Consider the following 19,727-nt stretch of genomic DNA (forward strand, 5'->3'; position numbering starts at 1 on the left):
GCATTTTCATCATGTTGTGAGCAGTCGCAGTGTTGACGATGCTCAGCTGCCAGGAAATGCGCCTCCGAATCCATCCTGTTGAAGTCTTGGTGACCGGGAGATACCGCGCTGTACGCCATCTTCAGTGACATGGTCCTCGTCAAGCTGGTTCATGGCAGTCTCTCGACTGTACCTGGAACAGACTCTGTGCTGGTCTGCTCCACTGGTAGCCGCAGAGCCCAGAAAAAGGTGGGATGGGATTTTTTTTTTTGGGGCGAGTGCCTGGCGATGACGTGCTCACCCACGCAACTTGTCCTTTGCATGTGCTGAAAGCCTGCCAAGCATGTCATAATTGTTGGGCAGAAGTGTGCCATTCGGGAGTTGTTAGCCAAGAACGAGCAGCTGTGCTTCAGAAGACCGACTCTCGTAAAGCCCATAGTGTAACGTTTGTCTATGGGTTTTGAAAACAAAAAATCAACAATTGTTTTGCCATCTGGGGTTTCATGATTGTTCGCAAGGAAGGAGTAGCCTCGCACCTGCAATCCAGTCTTGCCAGTGTCCGGCTTCTGAATCAGGTAAAGCTTGGTCACACCTTACTTCTGGGGTCTTCATCCACGGTCGACCGACCGACTCCCGTCATGCATCCGGCCGACACAAACGACGCCTTTTGCCCGTGGGCAGCCATAAATGACTCTGTAAATTGTTACAAATATCCATTGCTACGTTGAGTCTTGTCTGGCTCCTTTGGCTGGTCAGCTTTCCTATCAGGTGGAGGGCACACACTCGCTCTTAAACTGGGCGCGATGTGCCGATGGCCGGGCCGTCGGCCACACGGTCCATGTCTGCATGCTCCCCTCGGAGATCCAAATATCACAAAACTGACAGCTCTTGCCGCGGAACGACCGAACGTAGCTGGGTTAATATAATATACATACATATGTTTTCTTCTTTGTTCGAGAGCCCGTCGGGAGTGTCAAGATGGGTTCCCTAGACGGCATGATGGTACGGCAACAGGCTGTCCTTTCGGTCCATCGGCACCACAAATGTTGCATTTATGGTGGACACATGGACATTTCAACAACCTCTCCATGGACGGGATGCCGCTGAAATTCAGGCAGAGAACCATGTACCCCTTCGAACAGCCGTGTTCATCGCATCTTTCGCCTTGGCACGCCACCGCCATGTACCATATACCTGGGGACCTTCGCATTCAGACGATGTCGTGTTGTCCGTGGGACGAAATAGCTCAATCATAGTTGTGACCCTTCTCCCAGCACAACCGGCTCGCTTCCTGACAGCAGTCAACAGTGTGTCCTTATATCACGGCTAAGGCTCGCCCACGGGTGGAATATCGGAGGTAGCAACTTGACTTTGCGTCCTTCTTTGGGAACTAGACCTCCCGCTTCCCTTCGCTCTGCAGCTCAATCGACTCCCAACTTTATATGACATATGCCGCAGACTGGAGCCATTGATATGTTAGCTAGCTCCATCTTGTTCAAACTGAGACACATACAGTCGGTAATCACACATTCGAACATATGCCGTGTATGCCGTGATTTGATAGTGCTACCCTGAATCCGTTCCGAGATGTCTACCGAATAAGTTTGTCGATAAGAAAGATGATGAAATGAGCTGGCACTGTAGACTCCATTTGAATTGTCTTCATGTAGTTCGGATCCAGTCGTGCACTGTGTCTTATTACGACTGCATAAAACGCATCAGATACCGAATCCAAACAGCCCAATAGCCCAACCTGTCTTCGTGGGTATGTAGGAGGTTGGACTCTTTGACGCAACATCTGCTGGCATTCTAGAGCCAAAAATTTGAACGGACCAAAACAACCCAACATCGCATAGTATGCAGGATATACAGCAAGATGTCAGCGAATATGTACGTAGCTGTAGGCAAACAGGGTTAGCTACAGACTGTAGCTGAGCATCATTGTGGGAATGGCGATCCTTGCAGTGCAGGATTGGGCCGCATACAACGCAATTTATAACTATTTGATATAGTAACTTAGTGTATACACCGCTGCGGTGGCACATTTTGACCAAGACTGAACATCGACTGTTTGTTGTGCTCTTGCCATGAACGCTCAAGTGTCGATTGGGCGCTAGGCTGATCACCGAGGGATCCGTCCTGGTGGCTTGGCGGATTCCTTCATTGGATTCAATATTATTTCGAGAAGTGTTCTTGAAGAGTGCCACAGCAAGGTAGGTTCCTTGTGTTGGCAAGGCCCGGCTGGTTGGAGTGCTGTCGGGGTGACATGCCAATGGAAGCTGGTGCTCAAAGACAACACCAGACCCATAAAAGGCTGGCTCAGCTCGCTAAGTTCCGGCAATCTTGGTGCCCGAGATAAACTGGCTGGGATGTCGACATGGGCTGAACACAGGCAAGCGATTCCACCAATGTCAGGACATCAGGTAGCACGTTTCCACCATTTTGCATTAGTGTAGCATGTCTGGTACTTGGGACCAAAGCGCAACCCGAGGACACCCCGTTTTGAGTCTTGATTCTTCATGAGGCAAAACGGAACAAAAGCTTGCGCTACCGCCCGGATGGAGTCAGTCAAAGCAAGAGCAGTCAAAGGTTGAGAGTCCGGTGTGAAAGATAGGGCAGTGGCTCTCATGCGGCTAACTTGGGGAAAGCGACCCATAAACCCCAAGGCAAGATTGCCTGGCTTGGCAGCAAGTTGAAATTGAAACCAACAAGAGTGTTTTGACTCGGCAGTGGAGACTGTGGTATCATTGAAGCGCTCCGGTTCAAGGTGGTGAGGCGCTCGTTGATTGTAATCTGTGGGCCAAATGCATGCTCGGTGGCGGAACAAAGGCGACCCGTTTGCTGGGTGGGAGAGCAACAGCATTGCTTGCAGCATTCTTTGAGGGGAGTGATATCCGGTATGGGAGGATGGCCAGTTGGTCGGTCGAGTTGATGGCGTGCTTGTGCAGTGCGCGTGTTGTATCTGGTGTGCCAAGGTGCCAGGCATGTGTGATCAAAGGTGGTCGGTCTGGATAATAAGTTGGCTGTTAGCAGAACACCAGTGACCATTCAGTCCAGGCCGGCCAACATTGAAGGCCATTAGCGCCGTTGCTTGCCTTTGCCTTCCAACATTGAATGTGTAACGGCAAACCCGGTACACTTGACTCGATCAGACTACCTACAGTGGTGGGGGGGGGGGGGGGGGGGGGGGGGTCAGAAGTATTTCAACAGGGAAAGGTATCGCATATCTCGTTGTGTGCTGAGGCATATTGACATATTGAGCTGTGTTAGTGTATACTTGGATATGTTCAAATACATTGGACCACAGACTGTAGTACAGAGTAGACCAGACACATCTCTGGATTACGTCGTGGTGCAACATGATGGTTGTCAGGGATCCTTGGCGCTGTTTGCTGGCACTGGGTTGGGGAGCAAAGAGGCCGGGATCAGGATGCTCAGAAATACGAGCTCTGGCCAAGATTGCCATCCAATGTTTGATCTCTCACGGCCACATCCTTGGTCCCAGCTCCATTGTCCCGACTCATGACAAACAACCCAAACCCTCGACTGTTGCTTTTGCTCTTAGAGCTCGCAAATTCTCTTGGTATCACAGGCTGATGGGCCATTTGAGGCCGACGAGGCGACGTGGCGAGCAATTGAGAGCTGCATTATCCTGTTGGATTCGGCAATGCCATTCGAAACATTGAAAGCTTCCAAGACACCAAATTGAACTTGCAACACCAAAAAGTGGCGCCTGCCTCTCGAGGCTTGAGACACGACCCTTCGACAACTTTCGGCACCCGAGACATTTGGCTTCAATTTTGTGCCATCTTCACCTTTGTCCTTGGCCCATGTCTTGTCTTGTCCGCCGGCGGTTTTCTCGAGCCTAATCGTGAATTCGTCACGCACATTCCGCTGAAACCACATCGAGGGAGCTTCCAGTCACTTCCACTGCAACAGATCGGGATGATCATTGGGTCCTAGCAGATCCGTTTCCCGGCCGTCCTAAATCGAGCCACCCTTTCTCAATCTCTTCATTTATCATTTATGACACGATGCGGCGAATTCGACCCCCGATCGCGGCTCTGCTGCTCCTGGCCATCTTCTTCTCATGCTACTTCACCACTACCCAAGCGAAGGAAACCGTCTACATCAAGGGACTAGGACTCGACGGCGTGAACCGTGAGCTTGATGTCAGTCGATATCCGGCCTTGTATACCGGCGACTTTGACGATTGTCTGGGCGGGAAAAGCTTGTTCAATGTCACCAAATTTGATGCTGCGTACTACGCAGACAATCTCACGGTTCTGTTTCATTTAGACGGGACCACCAACATCCATAAAGAAGACCTGATTCGTATGGCCAACCAACCCTGTGTTCCTATTAAGCCCTAGAACTTTGCTATTTTCCCAATGCTAACATGCCCTTTCATGGTGTAGTTCACATTTCGGTCGAAGCCTACGGGGAGAATAGATTTAATATGACGTACGACCCTTGCAAGGCCAACATCCATAGCATGTGCCCACTAAACAATTCTGTGCCCATCACGGCATTTGCAGCTATCCCGCTTGCTCCCCACGACGTATCTGGCATTCCGTCAATCGCTTTGGGAATTCCAGATCTTGAGGGCCTGGCCCGACTGCAGATATTCGCCAACTCGACACAAACACAAATTGGATGCTTCCAAGCCGTCATGACTAACGGCAACACCTTCTCCCAGCCGGAAGCCGTGTCGTCCTTTCTCGGGGTCATGGTTTTTATTGCCGTCCTGGCATCCTTTGCTACTACCATCTATGGCTTGAGCATTCCTCATATGCGTGTCCATTATGCGCATTCGTTCTCCGTCCTTGTCATCTTCGAGACGTTTCAGTCCATATTCTTTTCTGGTGCCCTTTCTGTCAACTGGCCCAGCGTTCTTCCCGCATGGTGGAGTAATTTTGCATGGACGGCGGGGATGTTTGCGGATGACCAAATTGTTCGCTCCGTGAGTTCGTTTACAGGCAACAGTCTCAACATTAGCCAGGTGGGTGGTGCTGGCTCAGTCCAAATCAATAATGGCGGTGGGCTGTCGCAGCAGATCTATGGCCGGTCCATTTTCGATGGCTCTCCATTGCACCGCGATGGCGATAGCTCATTAAACTCCTTTACCCGACGAGCGGCATACAATGCCAGCGATCCCTACGACTACACCTGGGCTGGCCACCCGAGGACGCCTGGCATGCCAATGCCCGGGACCTGGCCCGGATTTGGTGGAACCTTGTCTGTGGTCAATGTGCCACCAGCCGAGGCCTTCACCATTTGTATAATCTGGTTGCTGGTTGTTTTGGCAGCCGTAGCGTTTTTCGTGGTAACAGCCAAGCTAATATTGGACGCCTTGGTTAAGCTGAAGTGGCTAAAATCCGACGGCTTCGACTACTTCCGTTCACATGTCTGGGGATATACTGCTTCGGCACTCTTTCGGACACTCTTTATCGCCTTCTTCACCGTAATGACCCTGGCAATGTATCAGTTTTCCTTGCGAAGTACAGCAGGCCCGACGGCGGTTGCGGTAATCATCTTCTTAATCTTCTTCGTAGGCGTCGGGGGCATTGCAACCTATGCCTGTTATTTCCGACTTCGCCACGGCAAGTACGAGACTGGGCCAGACAGTCTACGTTTCGAGCGAGGCAACGTTTTTGGAAAAATCCCCTTTATCGCTACGACGAGGCAGAGCAACATAGGTGAAGAGGAATCCAGTCAGACGCCGTATCTCTTCGGCACCATTCCTTTCATCAAGGTCAAGTACGTTGACGATGACCCTGACAGAGATACTGTTCACATGGATGAGGGATTTGTGAAGAGGTTTGGTTGGTTATCAGCGCGGTACCGACGCTCAAGATGGTGGTTCTTTGCAGTTTACCTTGGCTATCAGTTTATTCGAGCATGCTTTATCGGAGGAGCAGCACGGTCCCCTCTGGCACAGGTTTACGGACTGTTCATATTCGAGCTCATTGCTCTTTTCATAATCATCAAGCTCAACCCATTCGAAAGCAACCGAAACACAGCAGTCGCTATTTGGATGTTGTCAATCTCCAAGATTGTAACCACCGGCATCTCAATCGCCTTCCTACCTGCGTTTGCTATCAATCGAATTGTTGCCACAGTTCTTGGCATCATAATCGTCGTTGTCCAGGGCTTTGTCGCTGTGGCAGTGTTGGTCTTAATCATCCTAGGTGTGTTTTCTTCGTGGATGTCTCTGTCCAGAAACCGAGAACACTTCCCCCAGACTCTGGACCAGATGCGCATCAACTTTTTTGAACATGCAAGGGCTTGCGCGGATGACTTTCCACCCCGAACCAGGCAGTCGAAGAAGAAGGAGAAGGAGAAAGCGAGAACGGAACCGCAGGAGGCTATGTTTGAAGTTCGAGAAGTGCGACGAGCACCAAAAATTGAAGACGAGAGCGTCGACAAATTTCCAGATTTGGAGCCACCACACATTTCGGTCACTGGTGCTGGGGCTAGTAGCAGTAGTGGTGGAAGGCGAAGTCGAGCAAACAGCGCCAGCTCGAGGCTCTCAGTCAGTAGCCTTCCAAGGACTACTCGTGTCCATCGGGCTTCATGGAGCTCCAAGGACATTCCACTTTGGGATTCTGAAATGAACCGGGGAGACCAACAACGGGTAGGCCACTCGCGAAGCAGCTCCCTGAGGTTGTCTGGCTTTGTTGTAGACGCTCCTGGCACCATTACACCTGTCCGCAGGCCAATGACGCCGCAACAAGAGATTGTGGAAGAACCGTCAACTCAGCAGTTGGATCCTTCGTCAACGGAAAACACTGAAGTCAGCCCGATTTCTGAATCCGGAACGGCAGAGACGAGCAACAAAGAACTTGATGCTTCAACACCTGAAGCAGAGACTGAGTTAACAGAACAGAAGGATAAACCAAAGGTTGAGGAAGCCAGAGCGAATGAAGCAGCATAGGTTATGCTGGTGTGATTTTACGGGGAAACGAAAGCGATTATAATTTCCAGCACCGCATGTTTTATGACATTGACGCAATTTGCGACTTAGAACTGACAAACGCATTTACGAAGTACTGGGCGGGGGAGATTTTTTTGGGATTTGCTCATTGCAATTAAGCATATGAACGGCTGAGTTATATATGAAATACTCCGCTTATGGGACCTGGCGTTTACGACTGATTTTCCAGCATGGCACGGCATTCTGCTTCAATTGCTCATGGATTACTGATTCTGAGCTACATACCTCTTCAAATGTGGCTTTATACGTATTCATTACTGCCTTACGAGCTGCTTGGCGAGGTTTGGGGAATTTTGAGTCAAACGTATGTGTTAGATATAGATTAGTCGAGCTGATGCTCATGAAAGAAACATTACTGCAAATTGTCGACAAAGACGACGTGGCGAATGTTGATATCAAATGCCCAAGTTCAAGCCGTGTATGCAGCCGCCAACGAGGGTTGGGCTCGTCCGACTCGTGATGCCCTCGACGCGATGGTTTTAGATGGTTCTGTATTGTCAGCGGAATTTTCCCTGAACTAACTCTCTGCATCGGGAGAGCGTTCCCGGTTGCCGGTCAAAGCGACCTAGCGGTCATTTTATTTGATGTATGTCAAGGTCGACCGAAGTTCTACTTTACTCCTGAAGTGCCGTCCGCCTTGGCTTCGGAGTTGCACACATGGGTTGACCGAAATAGCTTGGTGGCCAGTTGTTGGCCGAATTGTCCGTGAATACGCTTGTAGTGGGGTATCAAAGGTATTTAAACCCTCGGAAGGCATCACATATTGCAGTATGTGCTATAATATGTTAAGATATAGTAGTATATGCTTAAGAGATGGGTGAATACTGTTTCCACAGACTCTATACGCCCAGAAATACGGGTATCAGATGGCATTCACATGTACATTGAATCCCGTTCTGGCTGTTACAATCAGGCTGTGTCTCATTCGCTGCATCGTCGCATTGTATTGTCATGCTAAGGTATCTCCCGTTCAATACTGCGAATACACCACGTCATCCTCGGAGTAGAATAAACATCTTACACGCTAATACTCCCGTTCGTCTCGCCTACCCTCTCCATTGTCCAGACCACGATGCACATGCCCGTCCGCGTTTCATGATTAGCACACCACAACCAACCCGGCATTCTGTAACTCATGCTATACTCGTTAATCTGTGGCATTCAAAAGGTGCTCAATTGCTCCCTGTACACTGCCTCCGCTCCTTCGCAGAGCCGCAACATTTCGGTCAAAGTCGAAGAAGCCCATGTCGTTGAGCTGACGCAGCTGCTCGGCATATCGCTCCTCTGGGGGTCGGTTGTCCGGAGGTGACGCTGGGGCGCCTGCGCCTCCAAGCATCTGCATCATTTGCTGCATCATCTCAGGGTTCATCCCAAAAGGAGGTGGTGCTGCATTTCCTCCCTGCGGAAACAATGCGGCAAAGGGGTTAGCCGCATTTTGGCCTTGGTTGCCCTGTGTAGCGCCGGCTCCTTCAGTGTTTGCTGTGGCTCCTTGACCTTGACCCTGACCTTCTCGGGATTCTGATCCTTCCGTCGCCGTTCCTTGAGTGTTTCCAGTGGTTCCAGTGGTTCCAGTGGTTGAAGGGTTGTTCGCTGGAGGCTGTCCGAAGGGGCTCATGCCCATGCCGTTCAAGGTTTGCATCATCTGGGCAAAGTTCATTGGGTTGTTGCCGCCAGCGCCACCTGCTCCGCCCATCATGCCAGGCATCATGAAGGGATTCATGAAGGGGTTTTGGTTGTTGTTAGTCTGACCGGCGGAAGCGTTGCCTCCGGAGGCAGCATCTGGCGTTGTATCGGTCGCGCCAGGAGCAGGGAAAGACGAGTCTCCTCCACGCATATTTCGTTGCATACGCATGGCTTGGCTCATCATTTGCGGGTTGCTCATCATCTGTCTCATAAACGGCGATGTGATGATTTCCCTGGCGTTGGGCAAGTTGCGGAGCATTGGGTTCGAGTCAATGAGCATGTTTACGAAGTCGGGGTTATTCAGGGCTTCGTTCATGGACTGCTGAACATTTGGATCCGACATCATACGTTGAATTCGCTCTTCGTCCATGGGAGGGCCCATCTAAACATGGCGGTTAGCGTCCATTGGCACAAACAAACAGTGGTGGTGAGATGGCGGGTTGGGGAGAGGACATACACCACCGTCTGGTCCAAACATGTCCATTCCTGGTAGATTAATTTGGTGGCCGGCATACCGGGCGCCGGTCAATCCAGCTAGGGGATCGTTGGGGTTCGTTCCCGCTGAGATGTTCTCGGGGACGGCTCTCGGTGTAGGGCCAGTTGCGGGCTGTTGGGTAGGGTTGCTTGCGGCACTCTTGACCATGTGAATGGTGTTGTTAGGCTTGATGTTGTAGGATCCAAGGGTATCATCGTTCTTCATAACGCGGCCAGAGTAGATCAGCCGTTGTCTCTCGACGGGGATTTTCTCGTAGTCGTCGCCGGAGAGCTTGGTCTTGAGTTCAAGCACGGTGGCTGCCTCGGCCATTGTGATGGTGTGGTTGCTATCCGAAGACGTCTTCACCTTGAAGGTGACTTGCTTATCACCACTCGACTCGGCATTATCGGCCATGGCGACGGTGTGGTTATGAGGATCGAAGAAGTGTAGAGTCGTGCGGGTGGTGGTCAAGTTGTTTGGTTTGCGACTGTGCGGGGAGGGAGCCGGGTTTGGCGGGGTGAGAAAGTGCGACGAGCGACAAGCGACAAGCGACCAGACGGATTTCGCAGAGTAGTGGAGGGAAGATTAGGAATACTCAAAGATGCGCCGTGGATGCGTTGGGAGAAGAGAGAGGTGAGAATAGGGGAAATAAGAGGGCGTCCACGGGAGCGTAGGTAGAGTTGAGTTTCTAGAGTTTGGTTTGTGTGGGAGAGGAAGGAAAGAGAAAGGCAGCTCCGGTGCTCACGGAGTAATAAGTGGTCAATCAATCAATGCTGCGGCAAGTGCAAAGTGAGTGTTTGGTGACTGCAGATGACCGGGATGGACCAAATGGATCGAATGGATCGAATCAAATCAAATCCAATGTACGGAGTATTTGGGCCTGGGGTTTGCCTGCAGTGGGCCGATGACCGAAATGCTCGACCTGTTGACCTGTTGACCACTTCTTATGACCTGTGCTGCTTGGTGCTGCTTGGTGCTGCTTGGTGGATGGTCGACCGAAGCTCATGAATCGTCGGTCGGACTCTGTCGCCAAGACTCTGAAATGGTCTTTGAAGTTCGATCAAGGCCCACGGCGTTCGAGAGCTCCAGTCCAAGTGACGTGGGTCTAGCTTGATTGAACCTTGACTCTGGAGGCGCCAGCTTTTTGCCTGGGGGTGACGCAGACCAGACCAGACCAAAGACAAGTCAACTTTAGAGGAGCATACAATGAGGCAAAGAAAGACAAGTAAACGGCCTAACAATGTGGCCGGTTCCGCGCCCGGTCCGACTAGGTACTTGAGTCTAGTCAAACAATAAAGAGGATAAGAAGTGTCTACTCAAGTACAGTGCCTAAGTAAGTGGTGTTGTGCGGCCGGCATGCAGCAGGTACAGTCGGCACAAGAAGGGATCAAATGGGAACATGAATTGATGGAACAAAGGTCAAGTTCTTTAGAGCATGTGTAGTGGACTTGTTTGTTTCATGATGGCAGCCGGAGAATTTGCGAAACAAAGGCAGCAACATGAAAGGAGAGAAAGGCAACATTGAAGTGCTTGAGTGAGCTCCAAGTCATTACTGACTTGAACTTATAACAAAAGTTTCCAGCAGTGCATATGAATGAGAATCAACTCAACGGAGCTGCACAGTCTGTGACTCTGTGGTAAAAAGAATTTGCCCGTATCCAGGTACATGCATACAATAACACAGCTCAAGATGCCTCAGCACACAATCAATATGCAATACCTTTCACTCAACTTGTTCAAATACCTTGACCTGTACGGAGTATGGTCAGGTAGCACCAGACCTCACCAGCCAGTATTGCAGCGTGGAATATTGCGTGTATGGTGCGCTACCGTAGGGGCCAGTACTTTTTGCCTCTGGAAATACAGCATATGAGCGTCATTTCTATCAAATACGTAATGCTGATGATGATGTTCCATGTCCGCTCTGTGAACCACGAAATGCGCAGGAGAATATTCCGACGCCGAGATGCACTGCGACTGGTGCATGTGGGCTGAACCAGTGGTAGAAGCTGGCTTACATACCTAGGTACCTCTAGTGCTGCCTACAGGCACCAAGTACTAGTGTTTTGGGTCTCAGTGCTGGTCTGTTCTGGTCTGCTCAGTGGTATCAGCCACACATATGCACCAGACCAGACCAGACCAGACTTGGATCCAGTCAGTTGCCGCTGCTGCCAATTCTCCGACCCACCGGCCACAAATCCATGTATGTAGCTTGCATCTAGTTACACCATGCATGTGCTCAACAAGACACCACCATCATAAACCACCACAATCAACAGCTATTCCTACCAACGTAAACCAACCCGTTGTCCTACAAACCATGTTCTCATGAAGTGAATCCCTCTCCCGCAGTATGAGTACACCTCATCCTGCCTCCTCCAGCTCAATTGATACCTCCTCTCACCCTCATCTTCTCACCTCATCTCACTCCCTTGCTCAATCATCACCACCATGATCCAAGGCATCTTTTACGCAAGATTCTTCCCCCAAGAAGGTACACCCTCCACACTACACCCACTCAGTCCCATAGCAATCCCACTCACAAACTTCATAGGTCCCAAAATAGTCGCTCAATCACCCCCTGGATGCATCACCCCCTCCGAAACAACCCTCAACACCCGCCAGCCTCTCATCGACTTCGACGTCCTCCAGGAATACATCATCCCCCGCCAGGCCTTCTGCAACCGCTACGTCACTATCAACTCTCCCGACGGCAAGTACACCGTCCTCGGCTATCCCGTCGTCATTGCCCACGCCAAATACCTCCGCAATGAGTTCATCTTCAACTTTGGCATCCTCATCGAGGCCGACGTCGACCAGACTCCCTACGAAGGCGTGGTGAGGTACCTCGCTGCCACCTTTGCCGAGATGGAGAAGCAGAATGAGTATCTGAGCTTGGGCGAGGGCGACGGGCTCAAGGACCATGAGGCGAGGCGGCCCATTGAGAGTTTGTTGGAGATTGTCAAGGAGGATTTGAACAATTATGGCGAGTGCATGATTCCCGTGGGTACGTCAACTCCTACACCTGACCCGATTCCCTTCTCCAATCTCGCCCATATCTAATGTTCAACCAGACGAAGCCAACACCATCAACATGAAGCTTTTCCCTCACCACCGCACACCCCCCACCGTCAAAGGCTGGCACGTCCCCGTCGCCAAAGTCAAGTTTTCGGAAATCGTCGACCCAACATGGGATCTCACACTCCAAAAGGTAATCGCCAAAATAGACGGCGTCTCAGACGTGCGCCGCATCGCCCACGCCGCCTCCGTCTCGCTCGACCTCGCCAAAACCGCCCTCCGCCACCTCCTCTACTACGACACCATCCTCCTCATCGACATCTTCTTCTTCAGCTCGTGCTACGCCGCCCGGCCCGCCATCCACGACTTCATCCGCAACGTCGACGGCATTGTGGACGAGTGCGCCGGCTACGTCTCCCACGGCCGCGGCAGAGTCAGCAACTACCACCTCATCAAGCTCATGTCGTCGTTTGCCCCGAGCAAGAGTGTCAAGGAGTGGATCATGACGAGCCAGGACTCTGGCTTTGACGTGTTGAATTACGTTGATGTTCGGCGGTTTGTGCAGTTTGGCGTTATAAAGGGGTGTTTGTACCGTGTGCACAAGTATGTCCTCTCGAAGCAGTATCTTGCTGCGTTGGCGTCGGGTGAGAGTCGGCCTGTACCCGGGGGTGATTCCTTGCAAAAGTATACGGATGGGAGCCATCACTTTGACCAGATTATCACGGAGCAGAATCTGACGAATGATGAAATTATGGATAAGTTGAAGGTTTTGCCGGTCCCAAAGGGCGATCTCACAGTGTTGTACAGGTAGATGAGTGAACGAAATCTGACTTGTTCATTGTGGTGGGATCTATGGTATCCGACATATATTACAGGCTAATGGTACAAATGTAAAACATAATCTACAGCGGATGCATCCGCGGCCAAGTTGAACACGGGTTTTTGCTCTGGTGCTCCGATATTCATTCACCTGGACTTGTCTTGACGCCCTCGCCGATCCTGGGCATAGTTCTTCCTCTGCCGTATCTCCTGCTTGCTCGGTAGCTCAATGTCCGGATTGTTAGCAACCTTGAGCGCCTGCTGCTCGCTGGCCCTTTCCTTAAGAAGTTTCTTCAGCTGATTCGGCGTCAACTTCTGGCCAGCCGCCTCGGCCTCCTTCTCCAACTGCTCCGTCATGCGGCGCACCACGCCCGTGTACGCCTGACCAGGGTATATCTTTCCACTGGCCGCCCATTCCTCATCGGACACGATTTCCACAATGCGCACATTGTGCTTCCCCTTGCGGAGGATGAGGATCTTCTCGTCGATGAGGTACCGGCTTGTTTCTTCCGGGAACCACATCTTTATCGGCGTCCAGGACAAGTTCCCGGGCACAAGGCCACGAGTCTGGCCGGGCTGAGCGGCGACGTAAGCGCCTTGTTGAGAGACCAGACGTTGGGCGTCGCTGTTGCTGCTAGCTAGTCCGGTTGCGAATAAGATCTTCGCTGGCGATAACTTCATCACCGACTGCGGCAGCTGGATATCGCTTCGGGGCGCGTTGTTCTGCGTGATAATCCCACTGTCCTCGGTCGGCTCTTTAATAATGTGCGGCAGCTCACCGCCGAACCGGAACTTGTGCTGCTGCGCCTCCTGAAGTGCCTTCTGAGAGCCATGCACCAAGGACAGCACCTCAAAGGCAAGTGTATGTTGGGCAACTCGTTTCGAAGGGTCAGCACGGTGTTGTGTCATCGTCTCCTGGACTTTGCTCATGGGCATAAACGTAAACAACTTCAACAGCTTCTCAACCTCGTCGTCTGTTCGACGCATAAAGTATCCGTAGAGATCAAACGCAGACGTCTTGAACTCATCCAACCACACAGCATTCCCCGCGCTCTTGCCAAACTTGACGCCCGCAGAGTCCAGCAACAGCGGGACCGTGAAGCCCATCGGTTCGTGCTGCCAGTCCGTAGGCATCTTCGCATGCGGCGCCTCTTCACTTTCACGAATAATCTTGAGCGCATCGATACCCGCCACGATATTTCCGTACTGGTCCGAGCCACCGATCTGCATCTGGATACCAAGCTTGTTGTACATGTGCCAAAAGTCCCAGCCCTGGAATAGCGGATACATGAACTCCCCGAGAGACATGCCATCGCCTTCCGTCATCTTGCGCTTCACAGTGTCACGGGAGAGCATGGGGCCGATTCGGGCATGTCTCGCGAGTCGCTTCGTGAAATCGTACACGGTCAGGCCCTGCAGCCACATGTTGTTGTTGAGGAGGTGCCGTTTTGCGGCCCAGTCCTTGTCGTAGCCGTACTTTTCTCGTAGTGTGACGACGTTTCGCCATAGTCTGGACAGTTGGAAGTGGATCTTGGTGACGTTTTTTGAGATTTCTGAGTTGCTCAGGTGGTCGCGACTTTGTAATCGGCCGGTAGGGTCGCCGATTCGAGCGGTAGCGCCGCCGAGGAGCGTCACGGCCGGGTATCCGTGGAACCAGAGCCAAAAGAGAGGCATGAACGGGAGCAGGTGGCCGATGTGTAGGGAGTCAGCTGTTGGGTCTACTCCGACGTAGGCGCCTATTCGCTTGATGCGCATGACTTCTTTGATCTTGTCGGGTGTGCTGTGTTTCATGTCAGCAAGCTGATCCTTCGACCACTATCGAGAAACGGTCTCATACCCAGCAACGTCCTTGATATACCCTCTTTCATCCAGCACATCCCACACATGCGGCAGCTCCCCATTTTGAATCTGCTGTGCTCTCTTCTCCCACCGCGCTTCGCCTTCGGCAACCTTATTCAGGTACGAGGTCGCAATGCCCCTAATCTGCTGCAGCTCGCAAGCAGACCACGCCAATTGAGCTGCGCATCGTGATGCACCACGTGGACCAGACCTGCCCAAGCATCTTGAAGCTTGCAGTCGCGGAGCCATTGCGAAAGCTACAATGCCAAAAGACTCCCCGATGCCCTGGCACGTAGCAACGAACAGCCGCGTGCCCAAAAAGTCCCGTCCGCTCGTCAAAAAGAGAATTGGCGTGCCGTTCCCAGCAAAAGTATGCCAATATCACAACTCATTAAACCCCAGCACTTGAAGCTCCCCTAGAAAAATTCACATGCCGTCCACCTGCAGGTCCAATCAGCTCCACCAGCGGAAACACATTATTGCGCCCCGCCAATTCGGCTGTATGAGGACAGTCGGAAGCCTCCCAGCCAATCAGCGAGCTGGTAATTCGAGTTCCTCGGCAATCCAGTCCCCAAACAAGGCCCAACCACAAGGAGCCAAAAGGCTTCTTGCTCTTCGTTCGACTGCAACTCGTCGCTGTGAGATTCCCTACTCCGCGAATTGTCGTCAACACCACTCCCGCCCTGCATACCACGACAATGGCCTCGATTGTGCGTCCCTCGCTGCTGCGGCAGTCTGCGCTGGCTGCTCGCTCGGGTGTCGCGGCCAGAAGCGCCATTGCGATGAGAGCGGCTGCTTTCCATAGCTCAAGCAAGAAGTCTGCCATCTTGCCGCCTGGACCTCGTGCGTGACCCTTTTATCATCTTGGATATGACTATAATTGATTACTAACTATTTTATAGAGCGAATTGAAGGTGGAGGTACAAATATACACCGATACATGTCCCTGAAGATCCAACCCATATATCCGCGACATGCAAAATTACATCAAATATATCGGTCGTCGAGTATTTAACTAACAGCATCTAGTCAACGACCCTGCTCCTATTCCCACTCCATCCGCCGCCCACGGCTCCTACCACTGGACATTCGAGCGTCTCCTCGCCGCTGGTCTCGTCCCCTTAACCATCGCTCCCTTCGCCTCCGGCTCCCTCAACCCCACCATGGACGCGATCCTCTGCTCTGCCGTCCTCATCCACTCCCACATTGGATTCCAGTCCGTCATCATCGACTACATCCCCAAGAAGCGATACCCCGGTCTGCGCAAGCTGTTCTGGTGGGGACTGAATGCTGCCACGATAACCGTCGGTATTGGTCTGTACGAGTTCGAGACGAATGACGTTGGTGTTACCGAGGCTATCAAGCGGGTTTGGAAGGCATAGATGTAGGAAATATTGACCAGTGTTTTTTCGCGTCAATGGAAGAGGGTGGGGGAAGTGTGTACAGATGAGTGAGGGTAGAAAATTGGGTGGCTCTGTTTGGGAATGTGCGCTAGGGACGGATTTGAGAGCCCACGCACGTGTATAGATGTTTGTTCGTTAACAGGAAACGGAATCTATTCCCTTTGTTTATGCTTTGGATTTCAATGAGTTGCTGTGTTGGCCTCGTGGGGATTATCGTGGCTTGTGATACACTGGATAACATGCGGAATCAGAGAGCGATACACACAGCTCAACGGTTAAAGGAGTCCACCAAATCGCTCAAAGCCGCCATCAAACGCCAATGCCACGGCCAAGTCTCGTCACAGAGACAATTTCAGCTCGGCCATATTTATGTCACATCCGGTCGTATAATCGGAGTCGGTTCATTTGCACGGGGTATTATTCATTCTCAAGTAAGGCTAACTCTGCTACCGTGATTTACCAGCTTCAATTGCTAGGCTTTAAGTCAGTTCGCACTATAGTCTGACGCGGTTTTCGTTCCTCATTAAGACCAATTTTGCTATCGTGTTGCTCAACGTTCAGGTTGGCTGCTCTGTTGTTTTAGGGTATGGTGTTGGACAATACCCGTGTCTTGCAAAGTAAGAGCCGTTTACAATGTTGTTATCTGTATTAAATGGTCAAGGTGGGCATCTCCTGACCACCTATACGGTCCATCTCAGGTGTTGGGGGGCGCAGGTTCTCAACCTTGGTGCAGATCCAACAACTGGCATACATATTGACACGGTCAATGCATGCGCCGTCGATTCTGCCGCCATGGCGCTTGGCAGTGAAGCCATGGGCCTCAAACACCTTGACGTACCATGGGGTCAGGGCAGAGGTACGCAGCATAACACGGCCACCCATCTTGAGGGCACGGTTCAGCTTGGTAATCTGAGCCGCGGCCGCTGGAGAGCCAGGATCGAACCAATCCATGCTGTCCATGACAACAGCGACGGTTAGGGTTCCGGGGCTGATGCGGGCAATGACCTCTTCAAGTTCATCTGTATGAATGCGGAGACTGTCCAAAGCACCCGGCTTGGAGAGCTTGGCATGAACTTCAGGAGAGAGGTAGTGTGGGTGGCAGTTGCGAGAGAATTGGCCCGCCAGGCAGACATAGTAGTATGGGTTGTCCTTGGCAAGATGTGTTTCCTCCGCAACAGGGTCCAAGGTATTTACCATGTAGTGCCAAATAGCGTGAGATCGAGTGTTCTTCGCGACTGGTTTGTCGCCCTTCACGAGGTCAGATTCGGCATGGTCCTTCTCAATCATGGCGAGTTGATTCTTGGGTACGCCGAGCGCCGTCCAAAGAAAGCTTTCTTGAGCAACAACGAGGTTGCAGACAAGTTTGGATAGCAGGGCCGGTCGGATCTTCTGCCGCCAGATTTCTCGCTGTTCGTTCAGAGTCTTGGCTTCGAGAAACTTCTTCACAGTGCCTTGAAGTCCAAAGAGTCGGGATACCCAGCGCATGGCCCGGATGGCATGGCGAGAACCGCCAGTGTCATACAACCCATAACCGCGCTCTTGTTCTGGAAGACATGGGTGTTGTTGAGCCAGAATTGGAAAGCTCTCGCTGACAAGTGAGGTGACAATTTGGTGATGAGAATCTCGCGGAAGTTTGCGTGCTTGCCCTCGCCGAATATCTTCCAGAAATCGTCATATGACAGAGCAGTATAAGAAGCAGCCTTCAGTTCCAACAAATGGTTTTGGGTCGGGTTGAGGTCAACTGCATGAACACGAGCCGGGCTCTGGGCAAGGTAAGAAAGAATGTTGTCACCAGCAGAGCTAATTGCCAACACTTTGTCATCGGGGCCGAGCTTTAGAATGCGTTCGTCAACCCGAGCATCCTCCCAGGTAAAAGCATAGATGTACTCGTCATTGAATTGAGTGTGCTTCTGCAGCTGATCGTCATAGTAAATGCGCCAGTGGTGGTTCTGGTAAAAGAATGATGGGAGAGGCAAGTTGGCAGACAAGTTTTGCACAGCCGTAATAAAGGCCTTGGAGCGGATCTCTGGAGCAGATCTCTCAATTGCCCGAGTCAGAGCATCGCCCTGGTTGACCGGGTACAGATACGGGGACTCCGTGGCCAGCGCGTCAATGCGCTCAATAATCTCATGGGGAAGACTGGAAGGCGAGAAAGGCTTCTTGTGGCAACCGACCCATACATAGTATGGAATATAACCCAAAGCTTTGTTGCGCTCGTTGATGTTGAGGACTGTTCCAAACTTATACTCGAGGTAGTCGCGGCGACTGGGCTCTAGGCCAACACGATCCAAGTCAAACCAGGCACGCCAGAACATTCTAGACAGCGCATTGACATGGCGACCAACGGCACCACCTGTATAGTTGCGGAAAGAAAAGTCTACTCCATTCTGGACGTAAAAGTCAACGACGCCAAAGATGCCATGGGGGGAGAGCAAAGAGATGACCGAATCGATAACAGAATAGTAGTCGGGCTATACAACGTGTTAGAGGCAATGCCAAAAGGTGCTTTTCTTGATCGATAGACCCAATGACTCACAATCATAGACAAGCTGTACGACATAGTGACCAGATCAGCGCCGCCATGCTCAGGGCGTTGCTGCTTAAAGTAACTAAGCACAGGAGAACGCAGAGGGTTCTGAGCCGGACTCATACCAGTCTCGTAGTTCTCAAGGCGGAACTTGCGAGCGTCTTCACAAACAACGGTGACATTCTTCCACCCGAGTCTGTCAAATCTCTTTCGAGCGACCTCGCACAGGGATGGAGAATAGTCAACAAGGTAGACACTAGAGAAGAACTCGGGAACGTTGACAAAACGGCCCATGGCCTCGATGTTCCAGCCAGTGCCACCACCAATCTTTCCAAAATTACTGTTAGAATCACGTTCTGATGAGCTTGCTTCTAGAATTCTTGCTTACATCAACCCAAATTCGCTTCTTCTGGTTCTTACCAGCAGCGGTAGCCTGCTCTGCCTTTGACTTGAGCTGGGCAACAACTAGACCCAGCATGTCCTCGCGCCCTCGGAGGAGGACCTTGCGAGTGGAATCATAGGCACCTGCCTGCTTCTTGTAGAAACTCTCCAGGGCATCCTGCTGGCTAGTTTTGGAGTCGCCCTGGTGAGGCTTAATAAAAGAGGAGTAAAAGAAAAGAAAAAAGGATTGTAGGAGGCCAGGGGCCTCATCGTCGTCCGCCTTGGATCGAGACGAAAGGCGGGACAGAGCAATGCCTCCAAGAACGGCAATTGCTAGTCCAGCATAAATAGGTTGAACATGAAGATCAATGCCAAAGGGCAAAAGGTTACCACCCTGGATAATAATGCTGTGTTAGCCCGCAAGTCTGTGTCAAGCAAAAATAGAGGGGGAGGGGGATGTCAATGAGGGGCAGACGTCGGAAAGAAGAAGAAGGCTTGCAGACAGGAACCAACTTACATGAGAAGCCATGGTATTCTCTCATTGTACGGGAAAACAACGAGAGTAGAACAGCAATTGAGCGCGGCTCAGAGGTTGTTGAACACTCA

The 19,727-nt window shown here is 51.6% G+C and overlaps 7 protein-coding genes across 7 annotated transcripts; 3 read left to right on the top strand and 4 right to left on the bottom strand.

The window, feature by feature from the left end:
• Nucleotides 1–1,697: 1,697 nt before the first annotated feature.
• Nucleotides 1,698–2,965, bottom strand: VFPPC_15821 (hypothetical protein; the record flags this gene model as incomplete). The annotated part of the gene is made up of 2 exons (XM_018293574.1): nucleotides 1,698–2,306; nucleotides 2,408–2,965. 2 exons carry the CDS (start codon nucleotides 2,963–2,965, stop codon nucleotides 1,698–1,700), a joined length of 1,167 nt encoding a protein of 388 aa, XP_018145225.1.
• Nucleotides 2,966–4,013: 1,048 nt separating this feature from the next.
• VFPPC_04610 (TRP-like ion channel) lies at nucleotides 4,014–6,916 on the top strand (the record flags this gene model as incomplete). The annotated part of the gene is made up of 2 exons (XM_018283940.1): nucleotides 4,014–4,314; nucleotides 4,398–6,916. 2 exons carry the CDS (start codon nucleotides 4,014–4,016, stop codon nucleotides 6,914–6,916), a joined length of 2,820 nt encoding a protein of 939 aa, XP_018145226.1.
• A 1,207-nt stretch (nucleotides 6,917–8,123) lies between these two features.
• On the bottom strand, nucleotides 8,124–9,548 carry VFPPC_13671 (deubiquitination-protection protein dph1; the record flags this gene model as incomplete). Its single annotated transcript, XM_018291445.1, has 2 exons — nucleotides 8,124–9,041; nucleotides 9,117–9,548. The coding sequence occupies 2 exons, from the start codon at nucleotides 9,546–9,548 to the stop codon at nucleotides 8,124–8,126; spliced, it is 1,350 nt and encodes a 449-aa protein (XP_018145227.1).
• A 2,037-nt stretch (nucleotides 9,549–11,585) lies between these two features.
• On the top strand, nucleotides 11,586–12,963 carry VFPPC_04612 (tumor suppressor candidate 4; the record flags this gene model as incomplete). The annotated part of the gene is made up of 3 exons (XM_018283941.1): nucleotides 11,586–11,628; nucleotides 11,689–12,141; nucleotides 12,209–12,963. The coding sequence occupies 3 exons, from the start codon at nucleotides 11,586–11,588 to the stop codon at nucleotides 12,961–12,963; spliced, it is 1,251 nt and encodes a 416-aa protein (XP_018145228.1).
• Nucleotides 12,964–13,118: 155 nt separating this feature from the next.
• On the bottom strand, nucleotides 13,119–15,059 carry VFPPC_13672 (tyrosyl-tRNA synthetase; the record flags this gene model as incomplete). Its single annotated transcript, XM_018291446.1, has 2 exons — nucleotides 13,119–14,751; nucleotides 14,809–15,059. 2 exons carry the CDS (start codon nucleotides 15,057–15,059, stop codon nucleotides 13,119–13,121), a joined length of 1,884 nt encoding a protein of 627 aa, XP_018145229.1.
• A 449-nt stretch (nucleotides 15,060–15,508) lies between these two features.
• On the top strand, nucleotides 15,509–16,192 carry VFPPC_04613 (cytochrome b, succinate dehydrogenase small subunit, CybS; the record flags this gene model as incomplete). Its single annotated transcript, XM_018283942.1, has 3 exons — nucleotides 15,509–15,653; nucleotides 15,713–15,730; nucleotides 15,840–16,192. 3 exons carry the CDS (start codon nucleotides 15,509–15,511, stop codon nucleotides 16,190–16,192), a joined length of 516 nt encoding a protein of 171 aa, XP_018145230.1.
• A 669-nt stretch (nucleotides 16,193–16,861) lies between these two features.
• VFPPC_17710 (betaine lipid synthase) lies at nucleotides 16,862–19,650 on the bottom strand (the record flags this gene model as incomplete). Its single annotated transcript, XM_022429399.1, has 5 exons — nucleotides 16,862–17,664; nucleotides 17,736–18,684; nucleotides 18,750–19,067; nucleotides 19,129–19,515; nucleotides 19,639–19,650. The coding sequence occupies 5 exons, from the start codon at nucleotides 19,648–19,650 to the stop codon at nucleotides 16,862–16,864; spliced, it is 2,469 nt and encodes an 822-aa protein (XP_022285563.1).
• Nucleotides 19,651–19,727: the final 77 nt, after the last annotated feature.

The sequence above is a fragment of the Pochonia chlamydosporia genome, chromosome 3, assembly GCF_001653235.2.
Source record: "Pochonia chlamydosporia 170 chromosome 3, whole genome shotgun sequence".
Taxonomy (NCBI): Eukaryota; Fungi; Ascomycota; class Sordariomycetes; order Hypocreales; family Clavicipitaceae; genus Pochonia; species Pochonia chlamydosporia.